The sequence below is a fragment of the Seriola lalandi genome, unplaced genomic scaffold (assembly GCF_002814215.2).
Source record: "Seriola lalandi dorsalis isolate HSWRI2012SDOR001 ecotype SW California unplaced genomic scaffold, Sedor1 jcf7180002054584, whole genome shotgun sequence".
Classification (NCBI taxonomy): domain Eukaryota; kingdom Metazoa; phylum Chordata; class Actinopteri; order Carangiformes; family Carangidae; genus Seriola; species Seriola lalandi.
In genome coordinates this window covers 999,075-1,017,197 of record NW_019525137.1, presented here as the reverse complement: position 1 = coordinate 1,017,197, position 18,123 = coordinate 999,075, and the positions used below count along the sequence as shown (strand labels likewise).

The window sequence follows — 18,123 nt, the reverse complement described above, 5'->3', positions numbered from 1 at the left end:
GGGGGTCGCGTACACACTGCGCATTTACATATCCAACCATCTTAACACAGTGTGATATAGGCTGTTTGTGTGTTTATGTACTGACTTCTGGATAACATATGCGCTCATTGCGCTGGCACGGAACACTGTGCGCGTGTTTTCTGATAGTGGGCCGCGTATTTTTCAGTGCGCGCATGTATTATAAGACCCAAGGAGCCTCCTCAAAAAAAACCTCAAGCTTCCTCCGAACGGCTGCCTGCCATTTCTACTTCCATCAAGTTTTGACTTTCTCCAAGGAGCTGATGGTCCACTGTGACGCTGCCTATCGGAGTCTACAGGTGGATGTCGCGCATGCGCCATCATGCCAAGCTCCTGAAAACCGTAGAGACAAACTCGTCAAATTCACTGAAATAGAAACCACCGCAACTTCTACTACTTCCAGAATAAAATGTAACCTCGTCACCTTTGTTTGATGCACTTAATTTCTCTGTCTGCTAATGAAAGCTACTATACTTCGCTTTACAATCTACAAAATGTAATGACTTGCTCACTGACAAAATACGACTGACTTCTCTTTGAAATTCAAGACTCATATGAGAATAGGCTACTTGTTTTGAAGAGGTGAAACCGGAAGTAGGTGTTAAAAATGACGGTCCTCACTTGCGTTTCAGGTGCCTGCCTGTTACACTGAAACAACTTCCGGGCGCACTGAAAAATACGCCACACCACAGTCAGAAAAAACACGCACACAGCGCTGCGTGTCATATGTATCCAGAAGTCAGTAGCTACATCAACACACACAAGCCTGTCTCACGCCTTGTTAAGAAGGTGGGGTGTGGAAAGTGTGTATATACGTGTTTTCATTGTGTATGTGGTTAATTTGATGTGTATGTGCACACTTTCATGGTGTTTCACCCAAATCGCTCTCCCATAAATAAGCCTACTTTCTCTCATACGAAAGTTTCTGGTGAGCACGCAAAACTCACGTGAAAAGTTTTTTTTTTTCTTCATGTCCCTTTAGGGGCTCCATATAATAGTGATGAAGATGATGATAGTGATGAAGATAATGATAGTTTTAGTTTTACTGGTGTTCTGATAGTGATGATGGGAATGAAGATGAAAATAGTAGTGTGTTATTCATGTTGATGCCTGATGAAGATGATTATAGTGATGAAGATGATGATGATAGTAATGAAGGTGGTGATGAAGATAGTAGTGGTGTTACTGGTGTTGATGAAAGTGATTAAGATGATTATAGTGATGAAGATGATAACAGAAGTGCAGTTACTGTGTTAATGACTGATGAAGATAGTAATGAAGATGATGAGAGTGATGAAAATGTAATGATGGTTTATGATGGTGTAACTGGTGTTGGTGGTAGTGACAAAGATGATGATAGTGATAAAGATGATGACAGTGATATAGTGAGGAAGATGATGAGAGTGATGAAGATAATGTTAGTGCTGAAGATTAGGCTGGTGATACAGTGATAAAGATGATGATGGTGATAAGATGATGTGAGTGATGAAGATTGTGTTAGTGATGAAGATGAAGATGGTGGTAAAGATGACGAGAGTGATGAAGATGATGAAAGTTATGAAGATAATGTTAGTGATGAAGATGAAGATAGTGATAAAGATGATGAGAGTGATGAAGGTGATGTTGGTGATGAATGCTGGTAATATAGTGATGAAGATGAGGTTAGAGATGAAAATGATGATAGTAGTGGTGATGTTAGTGATGAAGATGCTGTTAGTGATGAAGATGAGGCTGGTAATGTCACCTCTTCCATCATTTATTCCTGTCACAGTGACGTCAGGCTATATGTGACATCACCACAGGGTGACTAAGACTGTGGAGAACAGCTGATCTCAGATCAGGCAGTGACTGGCAGGTGGCTTTAAGATCCTCTCACTGTTTATGATGCTATAGACACAACCAAGATTATTCATGGATTCAATTAACAGACACTGCCTGTGTTTATTGCAGTATTACATTTACATTCACACTTTACTTTAATAAACATGATTTTCTGCCACATAAAAGTATTGCTTTTTGTGCTAAAAACCATTTAATACTTTGAAAACCAGCAAGTGTATATATATATATATACTGTATATTGTATAAAAATTTAAGTACCAGAGTGTTACACTAAGACAAAATGTCAAGAGTCCACTCTAAGTAAACAGCATCACACGACAGAAAAAAATGGATACTACCATGATTATTAAATGCTATTTAAAGGGGCTCTATTATGCTCAAGTAAATTGTGTTTAATTAGCACTGAATCATAAGAGAAGTTATGTAAAGGCACTTTTCATATAGAGCAGCTCTACACACAACATAGAGAATGTCTGTGTCAATTTTGGTAGCATTCAAGTTAAGTCTTGCTGAGATACTGAAATAAATTGATTTTGTATATATGACGAACTTCTTAATTGACCATAGGTTGCAGTGACGCAAACTTCAGTGGACGTGCTGAAAGGACGTACAGGTCAAAAACGTACAAAATTCTAACTTTTGATCAGGAGTGAATAGATTCTACTTGCAAAGTTTGGTGCAGATCAAGAGGATTTCAAAGAAGTAAGTTTCACAGTTTTCGAAAACAAAATTATAGTTCAGCTATTTAGTAAATTTAGCAAACACATGTATGTAACGTTTTTAAACATGTGGTGCACAATGTGGCAGGTACCGGCGAAAATGTGTACCATTCTACCCTGAACATTTCACTTACTGGCTTTTGTCAATACAAGAACTAAAAAACAATGTGCACACTAAATTCAAAATGGCCAAGTCCTGTTATGTTTGGAGTATTGCGCCAAGAGACTTTTTTGTAGATCTAAATATGATACACATGCCTACCAGTTTTCACATATTTAGGTGAAACTAGGGCTACTTCATTGGAATTTTCTAGTGGGCGCCCTGAAACCATATTGCCAAAACCATGCCAAACACCCACATCAGATATTACATGATGCCAGAGTTTTCGAGCACCCCTAAAATGAAAATTTATGAAATCCAAAATGGCTGACTTCCTGTAGCGCAAACCCCCCCCCCCAAAAAAAACGAAATATGTCCAGAATAATGAGTGCAATGATCCCACTGAGTTTCAGTGACTTTATCCCATCATAGCCGTGTTTTGGTGGGGCACTATGGAGACCATGGGCAATGCCCAAGCCCAAACACTACAGAACTTTACAATTTTTTCCAGTTATGACATGTGTGCCAAATTTTATGAGTTTTTGAGCATCCCAAGCATACATTCTTTCAGCATATTACTACTAATAATAATAATGATAATGACAGTGTATAGAAATCTTAAGAATAAATACATTAATGAGATCATAAAACATAAGAAGAACTCGAATTAAAAGACATTTTATAAAAATTTGTTTTTAAAAGAGTTTTTAAACAATACAATATAATCTAAAGATCCAAAGGAAATTTTCTACAAGATGCAATTTGATTTGCTCCTGGCTGCTCTTTGATAATTACATAAACAGTTACAATGTCTGAGTTGTTCAGCATAGGTTATGTTTGAATTTTTTTCTTTTTAAGAAAACACCCTGAGGCATCTGACTGTTCAGCCAAAATATTCAAAGCAGCAACTCTATATATATATGGCCATATGACAATGTTACATTACGTAAAGGGCAAAAAATAAGGACAAGCATGATCATTTTCAGGTTGTAGCATTTATGGGTAGTGGTGTGTATTGTGTTTTAGCATGTTAGCTATATTGCTGTGTTAGCTGCAATTTTAAAGTACAGCTGAGACTAGCAGAAATTTGGTCATTAGGTTTTCAGGTAAAACGCCATGAACTTGCTTGCCTCTAGTTAATATTTTTATTTTAACCTTCAAATGACAATGTGTAATGTTCAAGTGGTGAACAACCTAGGTAGCTCTTCACTTCCTGCTGTATAAAGCTTTTTGGCTGGGGCCCAACAGTGGGGCCAGCCCTATAATTGCGAATGTCGCTGACTGCCTGAGTGACTGAGTGATCATATATCCACCACTGGTCAACCGAATGCCACGTGACTGAGTCAGAATTTCCCTAATGGCCATTGCTCTATTAAAATGAACTGGCACAAACAGTTTCTATTAGGGTGGCGTTTACAGCCTGCAGTGTTGCCAACTTGGCTCATTTGAGGCGAATCACACAGCCAAGTGCCCGTTATTTCCCTCAGGAGTTGGTAGAGACCAAAAAAGGAGCTAAAAGAGAGAAACAGGCATCAGGTGGCACATGACAAGTGAATACTAATGTTGAAAATAAGCCACTGCTGTACAGCGTTGTATTTACAGCAAATTGCACTGCCCCCAGTGGCCAGAAAATAAAATACTGCAGGTTTAAGTGTTGGACAAGCTGACCAAGTTGTGGTGTAAAAATCACAAAAGTCATTAGGAATCATTCTCAGCTGAAGATCCAATAGCATTAGAAATATTTCACTATGATTCATATAGATTCAATATATGTCAGGTACTAATACAAATAAAATGTATCTGGACCAGAGTTTTGGACTTCATAATGGGATGTAACCACATTTGCCTGTTTTACTCAATAGTAAAACCATTCTCACTTTGTGGGTTTAAATTCATACATGAAACTTGACCATCGTCCTTCAAGTTGCAGTAAGTGGAAATAAGGCTCTGCCAAAAGCTGGACGTGTGCTTAGAAAAAACCACCATTATGATTCACTTCACATCATCAAGCCCGGAAGAGGCCCACTTTAATTAATCAAGACCTAACACGTTTACCAAGATTTTACAAAAATATCACATTTAAAATAAGACTTGCTGGGTAGCTACAGGCTATACTTTCAACTTCTTCACTATAATTTCTATTTTTCATTCAGAGTATTGTTGTATCCTGAAACCACAACTGTTCAGTTTCTTGAATCCTATTGCTTCCAAAACAAATCATTTCTCATTTTCTTGAGATTAACATAATAATTTCTTTTAAAATGTCTGAAATAAGAGAAACTGCAATTATCTCTATTTTTAAAAGACAAATCTAGTTTACAAGCAGAGCATATGTTAGACAATAAGGAAAAAGAGCCCACTTCTAATTCAAACTTTGCATGCTGTCACACTGCCATAAGGTTAAAAACACATACATAAAGCAAATAATGGAACAGTGTGATAGAGAGTCTCAATGGCAGTCAGGACCGTGTGAACATACCAGAGGTTTGGGGGTCTCTGAGGCTCACTGACCCCCTGTGGCTTGAATTAGTGTGTAGTGAGTACAACTCTCACCATAAAAGACACCTCTCCTCTCCCTGCCTTATGTTTTCTGCTATCTGCTCCTCTGAACAAGTGAAAGCTAAAAATGTCTTCTGCAAAACCCACTGAGAAGGCGTGAAACAGCCATCCATCGTCTCGTTGTTTATTATACAAACAGGCTTTAGATTATTAGGCAGAAACACATTTTCATAATCAAGTTAAGTCAGTTTTTATTTGTGTAGCACTAAATCACAACAGAAGTAATCTCAGGGCATTTTTCATACATAGCAGGTCTATACTCTATAATATTAGTTACAGAAAACCCAACAATTCCCACCAGGAGCAGTACATGAGGAAAAACTTCCTTTAAAGAGGCAGAAACCTGGACCAGAACCTGGGTAGGCGGCCATTGACAAACAGAGTGTTGCAGTGGCTTTTAGAAAGTTTAGAGTAATCTTGTAGGCAGAACAACATAGACTGCACTACATTTAGTGTCTTTAGCCAGTTCATTCAGACTAAGGCCATCCTGGTAGAGTGGTAACAGGTACAGAGCCTGAAATAGTAAAAGAATAAGGAGCTAACTGAAAGTTGAGGGGTAAAGATGAGTCAGACAGTGTGATGTCAGCAGGGAGGTTGTTCCAGAGAAAGGGGGTCCATTTTTGGGAGCAGGAAATTTCGAAATATCCAGCTTTTCACTAGCCCTTTTACTTGCATAGAGCTGAGTATCATCTGCGTAGTGAAAATAAATTTGATGACTGTGAATGAAGCCTCTTTAACACTCAAAAAAACTACTAACACCAGTTAATACCTGCTTACATCTTTTGTTGACAATGTAAAAGGGTACAATCGGCATTCACTCACAGGTAAAATGACTCATCAGTAGTCAGTGGTATTTTCCCTTTTTCTCTTTCAGAGCACAGACACTGTAACACACCTGTCACCTGTCCAGCACAGTGCTGTTAAACCAGAAATAACGTGGCCACACCTTCCTCTGAGAGTGAGCTGCAGCCCTGAAATAAGTTGTAAAAACACACAATCACTGACCGAAGCGCCTCATATGGAGGCTACAACACTTATTGAAGCATCGTCCTGGGGATGAGACAGGGCTGATCCATTTTACCAGTCTGCATGGCAGCTAGCAGCTCACTGTTTGAATCTGTGACTGTCTGTGTGTGTGTGTGTGCTCTGTAAGTGCATGTGTTGATATTGCTCCCTGCAGTAATGTGTCTCCTCTCAGTTCAAACAAAAAGGCAAACTCGTGTGGCAGTGTGAGAGGACTCAATTGCCTTTTTAGCATGTTTACCTGTGTTGAAAAAGCCTGCTTATAATTACTAATTTTAGTAAAAAAGGGGTATAATTTGACCAAGAGATGAAATATAATGAGAAACTAGAATAACCTCCTCGTGGTTGTCTGCCTCCTTCACACCATTTGCATGAAATATTGTCATAACTGCTGTGAAGCCTTGAGTTATGGATAAAAAGTGTTTGTGAGGTCACAATGACCTTAACCTTTGTACAACAAAGTTTAATGTGTTGTTGATCTTGAGTCCACGTGAATGTTTGAACCTATGGTTTGAACCAAATACGAAGGGATTCCCTTTGAGGAGTTCTGGAGATATTGTGTTCACAAGGCCAAAATCATTCTTTATGAGGTCACTGTGACCTTTGACCTTTAGCCAGCAACATCCAATCAGTTTGTCCTTAAATACAAGTGAATGTTTTTACCAAATTTGAAGAAATTCCCCCAAGGCATTATGGAGATATTATGTTCACAAGGCCAAAACTGTATTTTGTGAGGTCACCACAACCATGACCTTTGACCTTTGACCAACAAAATGTAAGCAGTTTGTCCTTGAGTCCAAGTGAATGTTTGGACCAAATTTGAAGAAGTTCTGTCAAGGTGTTACTGCGATATCGTGTCCACAAGAATGGGAAGGATGTACATACATATGGATGACAGACAACCGGAAAACAATATGCCTCTGGCTCTGACACATCAGAATTTGCTTTTATAGTATTATTATAGGAGACACAATGTGTTGTTAATAAGGATAAGTTGGGCTTTAACCAGGTGAGTGTCAAGCCAGAGATGATGAATTTGTTTTCCAATCAGTCTAGGAGAATACAATGATCTGGTATCAAAAGATGCACTGAGGTCCAGTAAGACAGGCACAGGGGTGGAATCTGAATCCATAGAGATCAGAAGATCATTTATTATGTTAGTACGTGCTGTTACGGAAAAGATTCAAAAAGATTATTGTTTGACAGGGAGCCCAAAGCTGCTGAGACACAACTCTGTCAGGAGCTTTAGAAAAGGTCTGAGTCTGGCTGATAGTTATCTAATGACCCTGGATCAAGATATGGTTTCTTAAGTAAAAGTTTAACCACAGCAGTTTTAAAACTAGTGGGAAAGTGCAAGAACTCAGTGATAAATTAACAATGTTTAGCAGTGAAGGTCCCAAAACTGGCCAGAGGTCAAGAGATACAATCTCAAAATCAGTTTGTATCTAATTTATTTTAATCTCTATTTTATTGCAGAAAATACTGTAGATATTGCGGTAAAGAGTGAGCAGCTCAGAAACGCTGCTTCTGAGTGAGGTGTCAAACAGAAATCTAGGATTGTGTTTATTTTTACTGATTAACTCAGAGAAATATGCTGCTGTAGCAGTGGAGAGAGCAATGTTTGTATTTCAAAACACACTTGTACCACTGGAGGTACAGAGCTTTTCAATTTTATCAGTTCATTTCTATTGATTATTTAATCTTGTTCACTACCAGTGACTACCAGTTAGTTATCAGAGCCCGAAGGTTTATACCAAAAACTCAGTTTCATTTCTAATTTCTCCACAAGGTCTATTTAGTAGCTGTTTTAAAGCTTTCGATCTTATCACGCGATCTTCCTCATCTAATGGAGATCATTTTATATGATTAAAAGCTCCAATTTCTACATGGATGTTGTGATAAAACTGTTGTGTCAACTACTGTATCCAAGGTTAAGAATTAACTTTCCATCTCAACACGCACACACACACACACACTCACACACACACACACACACACACACACACACACACACACATCAAAATAAGGGACCTCAGCACACCATTCATAGCACAATTAATAGTGAGCAAACAAGTGCATACCACCCTGTGTACAAATCTACAAATTTAAATACATAAATCTGGTCTTTATTTGTAGGCATCAAATCATTCAATGGTCTTTGTGCCATAAAATTTTTTGGTGTCACAGAAGGCTTAATGTCCTTGCTCCTAAAATCATAAAATTCCGGGCCTGAATGTCTTAACGTGCTGTTTGTTCGCTGTTGTTTTCCCAGGGGCTTCAAAACACCCAAGGTTCACTGTATGGCAACTGTTCATTTGATTATTTGTGACTTTGTATGGAAGTATGGGAAAAGAAATTAAAGAACAATATAAGCTAACATGATAACAAGGGCCCAGCGGCCCATTTTGCCCCATTTTTGGCTCATGAACGCTGATTGATGGTCAATGTCACCCAGAGGTCTGTGGGTGCTAAGTACCAGGATGTAATTTTTCAAGCTGTAAGCATCACACCAATACAAAACAATGAGAGCGCTAAATAAAACGTGTCTTGCTAAGTATGTAACTTGAGTATTAGGGTCACATTGATAATTTTGAGAATAAGATGATATTTATATACAATATATCATATCTCATATAATTATGAGAATAAAGTAGTAATTTCAGGTTTCGTGTTGTTTTGGAGGGGAAATATCAGAAGCTTCAAAATGAGGAATGTGGTGCATCTTGTGAAGTTCTAGTTTAGCAGAGGTTTCACAATTAAGGAAATACTTCATCTTTTGGCTCATTAGCATCATAATCATCTTCATCTTCATCATCATCATGACATTGAAAAGATTGTGAAGAAACTAAGTCTATTCTACTGTTAGACAAACAAACAGCAGCTGCCAGAAGCAGCTCAGGCTGACACTGACTCTCCTTTGACCTGTTTGATTGATTGATGTAGTATTCATGAAAATTATACTTTTTTTCTCTCGAAATTTTACATTCACTTGTACTATTATGACTTTATTCGTGTAATATTACATTATTCTCGAAATATCATTCGTTTTTTTCTCGTGATATTACAACTTCTTTTCTCGAAATATTATGACTATTTTTTTCTCGTAAAAATAATGACCTTATTCTCTTTTTTCCTCCTAATTGTGGCCCTAAAACTCCTTCGTAGAAAGATCTGTGAGTGGTAAGTACCTGGATGTAATCTTTCAAAGCTGTAAGCATCACACCAATAACGAGAACACTGGCTTGGTAAGTACTGTACTTTAACTTGCTATCTGCAGAGATATAATCCTGAGAGAACAGGGTGTACTGTCTCTTTAAGGCCGTCACTGCTCGCTCTGTGCTAGCCTCCCGTTGCTTGTTATTTTCTGCAACAAGATGGCTGTCGTTCCTGAGAGCAGAGTCCTGACTTTCAGCGTTTTTAAATGGAGTTCTTACTCCTCTACATATTTACCAGAGTGAGTAGTGCACACAGTAGCTGGCCCAGCGTATGCATTAGGTTATGTGGGTACAGCTGGTCTTTCATCTCCACAGTGCACCAGTGTTTGTTCCACCCGGCTGACGGGCCTAGCTGTCTGTGATCCTAGCCAGCTAGCTTTAGCTTCGTCAGGAGCGACAGGGGCGTTTGGTTTGGATACTTAGCCACCCGACAATCATGTTGCTTATGGCTCATTGAAGCGTTTGTGGTAGCTAAACAGTAGCTTGTGAACGATTGTATATCCGACTATATAATGTTTTGATATAAAATTTGAAACTTGTAGTGAGTCCCCTGTGTCATTTAGATAATGCAATAAATGGAGTTTGTTTCTTGTGCGCTATTCCTCGATTTTAGCTGCTTTGTTTACCTTAATTTTTATTTTCTTCTCTTGTGGATAGTTTGTGTTGGAACATTAATTCTCACTACTTCATACTGATACTAATTCCGCAAATTGTATGATACTTCAGACTACTGGGTGGTTAAAACGGCAAATAGAATTCGGTTCTGTAATGTGCAGACCGATACCGTAGTGGATTGATAACGAACGTCCACCCAAGCTAACTTGGCTACACGGCTAAACAGGTAACTAGCTGCTGTTATCTAACCACTGAGCTCAGCTTTAGCAACAGCGGCTAATCAGCTACCTGAAACGGTGTTTGAGAAACCAACTGTCACACTTCATGCTAGGCATACACATGTTGAAACTCCGACATGTTATCATTTACAAGCGAAGTCGGCCATAGTTTTAGAATATTCCCACGTTGCTAGTTTAATACTAAGATCCGGTTTAGCTATGTTAGTTAGCTAACTACAACAGCCTTCTAGTGACGTTATTGTAATAATTGAACTGACTCATTGGACCTCATAAACAGCATTATTGTTATATGATTCCTTTATATATACATACACACACAGTCCTGTTTATTCTGAACTGTGATGCCTGTATTATGACTTACAGATGCTGTAAATAACCTTTTCTCTCTGTGTTTTTTAGGAATATCTTGGTGGACAAACCTAATGATCAGTCTTCCAGGTGGTCTTCTGAGAGCAACTACCCTCCACAGGTATGTCCACTGCTGCACAGATGCACCGATCCCTCATATGACTTCACTGTGTCAGATGGATCTCCACATGGAACAGCGCTCTGACAGGATTGCTGCCTGTGCATTTACTTATGCAGGCAGTAATGAATGTCAGATACCAGAGATAAAGTTGGAGGACACATGCATTAGGAGATGTAGGAATTATTGACTGAGTGCTCTGTACAGAGAGACAGAGAGGTTGATGGGAGACCAAATTGTGAAGTACAGAAGAGTTTGTGTGCTTTATTATTCTACAGGCACTATATAATAGAACTTACTATTAATTCATGAAGTGTTTTTTTGAAAACTTTTATTAGGAAAAGCAATGCTGATGTTATTTTGACAGTTTCCCCATTTTCCCGGTTTCCTCTCAAGATCTTATTGGCCCTTTTAATATCTTAACACCACAACGACTGTTATAAATTGTGCGCAGAGAAGATTGTACCCGTTTGAGGCTTTCCCTGTTATTTACTATGAGAGCTAGATCCAGCAGTCAACAGGTCTGAACTGTCTGCGTTCTTTGAACCATGAAAAGACCTTTTCACATTATATCTCTTGAACTCATTAAAATAACAAATCTTAGGGATTTGGACTGTTTGTTGGACAAAATAAGACATTTGAACCTGATTTGTGAAATTTTGATGGACATTTTCACTGTTTTCTGACATTTCATAGACTGAAAGATTAATTGGTTGATCAAATAAAAATAATTAAATTGAGTGAATTGCAGCCCTAACTGATATCAATTTTGAGTCATTCAAACATTTTCTATGCTAATATGTGGTCGTCTGTCTTAGAGTGTGTTGCTTAAAATGACTGGAGCAAAATAAAAACACAGTACTGGGGGTAGGGTGAGGTGGGTTAGTAGTTTCATCAGTTTTGCAACATCATTCATTTGTGCTGACATACTTAAAGGAACTACATATTATAGTAGAGCTGATGGAAAAAAAAGAAGAGATTGCTGCAAAAAATGTTCAAAGTAAATACAGATATGATCTATAAAAACAGCTCATTAATCTCATTGTTCACTGTTGAGTGGTTAATTCCCCCTCTGTCATCCAAATAAAACAAGTGTGGGTCAAATTACAGGCAAGGATTTGTAGATGATGTCCTTGAAAGTATGAGTCATTGCAGGAGCATATTGACTCATGACAAACTGGGGCAAGAGAACAAGATCAATGCCTGACAGGAGAGGCAAAAGTCACAGCTGCTTTATTTATCATTGATTATAAAGGTTGAAAGTGAAATTCCTATGGAAAGACTCATAAATGACATTAGTGTTATTAAAGCTTAATCCCAGATCAATATTGATAAAGAACATGGTTCACATCCTTTGAGTGGTAAGAAAACATTGGTCCCTGTTGTTTGTTAAATGTCTGCTTTCCAGTGGCACATTGAGGCCCTGTTTAGACCTGGCATTAACATGACTCATCCAATCACAAGTGAACAGCTCTAAGTATGTCAGTTCACACCTGTGTGTCTCGGGTGGTACTTCCTGTCTGTGCCTAGTCTCCCAGATATTAAAAGAGGAAGAAGGAATTGAAACGGTACAGTCTGGGTCTCTTCCTTGGCGTGTTCCAGGTAAACCAAATCACCCAAGATGTTTGATGCGCTCGTTATATATATCTGTTGGCTTCTCAAAATTTCCAGACAGTCTGGACAAAGAGAACGTACACGATGTATGAACCAACTGAATAGGTACATTCTTCTGCTTACACCGCAAACATCAGTTGAGGAGACGGTCCTTCAATGTTGCCCAGGCCAGCTTCAAATGTGGTCTGAGTGATTGGATCTCTATGCATCCTCAATGTGTCTTGGGTGAATTCACTCCTGTACTTAGTGCTGTCCACTTGTGCCCCAGACACATGTTGATGCCTGGTCTGAACAGGGCCTTAATCAATGTTCAAGCTTGTGGTCTCCACTCGTCCTCATTCTGGTGGTTTTATTATGTCATTAGATGTCCTGGCTTGTAAGAGCACCATTGACATGGATGCAGCTCATAGATTGAATGTAATGCCAATTATCTGATACAGTAGATTCACCATGCTATAATTGTTTAGATAATGAGCAAACATTTTCACAGTGGCTGGCATGCAGTATGTGCAGTCAATTTATTAAACCCTCCAGACACACTAATAGTGTCATCTCTGTCAGTCTGTTTCATGTCTCATCTTTATTTTTCTGTCTGTTTTCCTCCAGTTTTTAATCTTGAAAATGGAGAGGCCAGCAATTGTTCAGAGCATTACCTTTGGGAAGTATGAGAAGACTCATGTCTGCAATCTGAAGAAGTTTAAAGTGTTTGGTGGGATGAGTGAAGAGAACATGACAGAGCTTTTGTCCAGGTGAGATGTCACTGCTTATGAAAAACCAATCCAACTCGTTTTCTGATTATTGCAGTCAGAAATGACTGAATTTGCAGCTAATCAATGCAGTATTTTATGTTAAATTGTGGGAGGAATTGGGATTGTTTGGAGATCACTGGGGGGTGATGTACAATGTAGGGGTAAGTGCTGCCTCAGAGGACATTTTAAGGGCAAGGGAAGGTCCCATAGGCAATAGGGTTGATTGTTGATAGCTAGGGATGGGTACCAAAACCAGCTTCATGGCTCTAATGGAAGAGGGCTAAGTAGTCTTGCCAATACCTAAATTATATCTGTTTTTACACCTTATTTACTAAATATAAAGGTTGCTCTACATAATCCTTTTTCATTAAGTAAAGAAGTGAACCTTCAATTTGTCAACGCTCGCTTAAAGAATAAATCCAGTTACTGTAGTTTGATTCTTACTTCAAAATAATGGTGGTAATTTGGTTTTAAGAACCAAAAACCATCTCAGTGTAGCTGTACATCTACTCTCTCAGGCAGCCAATCAGTAGTAGAGGATGCTGTTTTCTGAGTGATCCAAATCCTGCAAGGTTGGATGGTGGGTCCAGGTGGGCGGGACTTGGAGGCTGGTGACTGCTTTGTTAAGACATCACAAAGTTACAGAAGTCCTGACAGCTGGTTTTAAGTCTCAGTTTCTTAATACAGGCTGTGTGCATTTCTCTGTGGACTGAGCGCTTTGATACTTTCACAGTATTAATATAGAACCTAGACCTGCTTTATAATCAAACAACACATGGACATCTACCTTAATTCTATATGGACCTTTTAACTTGGTATTATTATTTGTTAATTCATGTTAAATGTGATTTGCCCTGCTTAAAGCTTCACATCGGCATCCCTTCCATATAACTGATGTTTGCTTGTCACACACACACACACACACACACACACACACACACACAAACACACAAACACACACCATCGTGCACACACACACACACACACACACACACACACTCTCCAACCAACTATCATTGAAGTGCTGTTGTGTGTAGACGCTGGGCTGTGATTAAACAGAGCAGAGGAGATCGATAGACTGATGACGTCATTTAGTTCAGTTTATTAGACTTAGTTTTTCCTGGTTGTAAATAGAATTTTCAAAAGAGAGGGAGAACTGCATAGCCATAAATGGCTGTGTCTATTCACCTCCCCTGCCTGATTTTGAGTGAATGTTGTGAATCCTCTGGTTGTTAAATGTAAATAATGAATGCTTTGTTTGTTATGACAGTTTTGTTTAGTTTTGATAAAGCTTTAAAATGTAAATGTCATTCTCAGGGTATCTGAGAAAGAGTGAGTGTCGAGCAGAACTGGTGGAGAGATCAGTTCTGCTCGAGTATGGAAGCTGTTGGCATCTGAAACAGCTGCAGTATCTTCATTCTCTCTTTTTCTCTTCAGTGGCCTTAAGAATGACTACAACAAGGAAACGTTCACCTTAAAGCACAAGATCGATGAGCAGATGTTTCCCTGCAGATTTGTCAAAATAGGTGAGAGCTGATACTGTTTATATTGTTGTGTGAGCTTTGTGTTACATGGTGAACATGTCTTTTTACACTATTCTTCTCTTCCTCCATTTTCTCCTCCTTGTTGTCTCAGTGCCTCTGATGTCTTGGGGTCCTAGTTTTAACTTCAGCATCTGGTACATTGAGCTGCATGGTATTGAAGATCCTGATGTGGTGCAGCCCTGCCTTAACTGGTATAGCAAGGTAAGTACTTGATGTATGCCTGGAGGTAGGGGATGCATGGTTGAATCAGATTCAGAAAGCATGATTCAGTAATTAGGTCAATTATTGGCTGGCAAGAGAACTAAACTTCTGCAACAAGTACCTCTGAGGTGTCCCTGAACAACACACAGTATATACTCATGCGGGCAGTTTGTCTTCTTTTATCAGATCACTGTGAAAACAATGAACTTGCTTCAATTTTGTTAAGTGTTATTTTAGGTTAATTACAGGCCAACCAGGGATTGAAAATTAAAGCCACATAGACTCAGCAGGATCTCATTAATTGGGCAGTTTCATTAACTTGTCATCCCTCGCTCCCATTTTCAGTCTCTTTTTTAAATTCCTCTCATCTGGATGAACTTAATCTTGATACCAGAATTCACTGCATCATAAAAAAATGCAGTTTGACCTCAGTTCATGTTGTGCTACACTGTCCAAGCTTGAAGTAACTTTAGGCAACATGAACGCAAACATCTATCATCAGCCATTAAAACTTGACATTTTGGGTCTGTTCTTTTGTAACAGGATAGAACTACAGTCCCATACTCAACAAACAGCTTCATGGCTCTAAAAGGGCTAAGTAGTGTTTTCAATACCTAAATTATATTTGTTTTTACACCTTATTTACTAAATATAAAGGTTGTTCTACATAATGCTTTTTCATTAAATAAAGAAGTGAAACTTCAATTTGTCAACGCCGGCTGAAAGAATAAATCCAGTTTACTGTAGTTTGGGTCTTACTTCAAAATAATGGTGGTAATTTGGTTTTAAGAACCAAAAACCATCTCAGTGTAGTTGTACATCTACTCTCTCAGGCAGCCAATCAGAAGTAGAGGAGGCTCTGAGCCTCTCTTCCGATTGGCTGACTGTTTTCTGAGTGATCCAATAAAAATATAGCAGATTTCAGGTAAACACTCAGAGAAACCAAATCCTGTAGGGTTGGATGGTTGGTAGGGCAGAATAATTAATTGCTTTTGCGATAATGTCGCAATATGATAAAACAAGATTTTCTAACCGCAAAGGCTGCGATTACACTCTGGTCATGTGACATGCAAGCGAGAGTAGAGCAGTCGGCTAAAAGAGGGAGCAACGAAGTGGCACGCTACACTTTGACCTGTTGTATAATGGCCTCAGGCTCGACAGAACCTGGCACTGCATAAACTATGAAAGAGGAACAGTAGGTCGGTTGTGTGGAACCATTTTGGCTTTAAAAAGATGCTGCTGCACAGCGTCAGGTATTGTGCAGAACCTTCCTTGCTACCGTTGCTACGTCACGAGGCAACGCTATTAACCTGTATCAGCACAATTAGCCATGTTCGATAGTTGCAATGCCGACCGCCAGTGTGTCCAGTAAGCCAAATACCACCAGACAAAGATCACTGAGCGAAATTAGATTATTTTCCCAAATCGTTCAGCCCTAATGGTGGGACCAGGTGTGCGGGGCTTGGGGCATGGTTGAGAGGGGTGACTGCTCCATTGTGACATCCCAAAGTTCCAGAAGTCCTGACGACTGGCAGGGTTTAAAGTATTCTGGCACCGTGCCGGATCTCTGGCGTAAGGGTTAGAAAAGATTTTAAATTAAAAGTCAAAAACACTTGGGAATTTGTTGTGGACGCAGTTTATCATTTTCGCGGTAATAAAGTTCACCTACCAATGGTATGAGAGAAACGCAGCTCTCACTCGTTTACTAGCCAATCAGAAGCAGAGCAGGGCCGGTCTTGGCAACACTGGCACTGTAGGACCCAGCGGATTGAAGGAACCGGGTGCTTGTTTCTGCACGGCGCGCTCGAGGAACCTGCTATCTGCCAACAGCGGTAAAAAAGTGATCTCCCGTCATGAATTGGACCCCGGTCATAAAGCTGCTGTCCGCGCACTCCAACATAAAACTGAGTTACCGGTAGCAACAGTTATGGTTGTCATCAATGACTGACTGTGTCTGCGATCTAAAAATACGTTCATTGCTGAAAATGATCTGTCCTGCACAATTTCTTTGTTTACAACCTGAAAAGACTGAAGAAATAAGTGATAGTGGTCTTCTTGATTTCACTTTAAACTACAGTTTACCAGTTCTTTAAGCACTTCAATGTTACTGTATGTTATTTCTATCAATATATTACATTATAAATATTCACAATATTTATTTATTTATTTTCCATTATTATCTGTTTTCCAGAAGGAGACACTTAAACGTTGCTATAGTATTGCAGTATTGTTTACAGTTGTCTCTTACATTGCACATACTTTTATAGAGAATTGAGAAAACTGGTCCAAAGCACATATTGTATATGTGCAAATCTTTTTTTCCGAATTGTAATAATCCAGAAGTTTTTCTCCCAGAAGTTGCTCGCGCTTTAGAGCTGTTGCACTGTTACTGTCGACATATAGTATTTTTTAATAAATGGTGCAAAGCACATGCCATTAAAAAGAAGTGAATCTGTGCAGCCCCCCAAAACAAAATTTCAGGCTCAGGATTTTTTTTACTTTAAAGGTGTAAGATCGTGCTACTTGATCCACCTCCATAGGGGGCAGCATTTCACCTCTTCACCCCTGTCCAGTTAATCATATTGTTGTTTTCCCCTTATAGGTGCATTTATTGTTGATAATTAAAATTGTTGATAGCACTGGAACAGTACTTGTAATACAAACAGTATGTTTTTATTTACACATAAAAATACGAAGGCAAGGGGACACTGCATGACACATCAGGCTACAGCAGCATGAGGAAGGGATGATGACATCATCACAAAGGCAGAATCAGAGAATAAGGTTTATTGCCAGGTAGGTTTTTACTTACAAGATATTTGGCTTGCTGTTTGATGCAGTATACAATACACATATTAACAGGAAATAACTATAAAAAGGTAAAATACTGCAACAGTCAAAAAGATAAATATAAATAGATACACATATAAAGAAAATAAAACAATGAAAACAACTAAACGTGTTGACAAAACTCCTGCTGAGCAGGATGTGCAAAAGATCACAATATAGACAATATATGTTCTGTGCAGGGATAATACTCTGAGGTGTTACTGTAATGTGGTTGTTGATGGTTGATGAGGCCAGACCCAGAAGAAAAGGCAGGTGCTGGTCCATCACTGGGAAGACTGGACTGGACTTCTGGTCCTGATACAGACAAACAAGTTCTTTATATTCAAACATGTTAGGTCTGTTGTGTGTGTTTAATAAATAGTAAGGATA

General features: G+C 38.9%; 1 protein-coding gene across 1 annotated transcript in view; it reads left to right on the top strand.

Moving 5' to 3' along the window:
• Nucleotides 1–9,592: 9,592 nt before the first annotated feature.
• The window catches only part of mkln1 (muskelin 1, intracellular mediator containing kelch motifs), a 26,631-nt gene continuing 18,100 nt past the window's right edge, over nucleotides 9,593–18,123 (top strand). Inside the window, exons 1-5 of the mRNA XM_023418740.2 lie at nucleotides 9,593–9,715; nucleotides 10,730–10,799; nucleotides 13,017–13,159; nucleotides 14,597–14,685; nucleotides 14,795–14,904. Of these exons, the coding sequence (XP_023274508.1) occupies nucleotides 9,636–9,715; nucleotides 10,730–10,799; nucleotides 13,017–13,159; nucleotides 14,597–14,685; nucleotides 14,795–14,904 (492 nt within the window). The 5' untranslated portion in view covers nucleotides 9,593–9,635. The remainder of the gene's footprint in view (nucleotides 9,716–10,729; nucleotides 10,800–13,016; nucleotides 13,160–14,596; nucleotides 14,686–14,794; nucleotides 14,905–18,123) is intronic.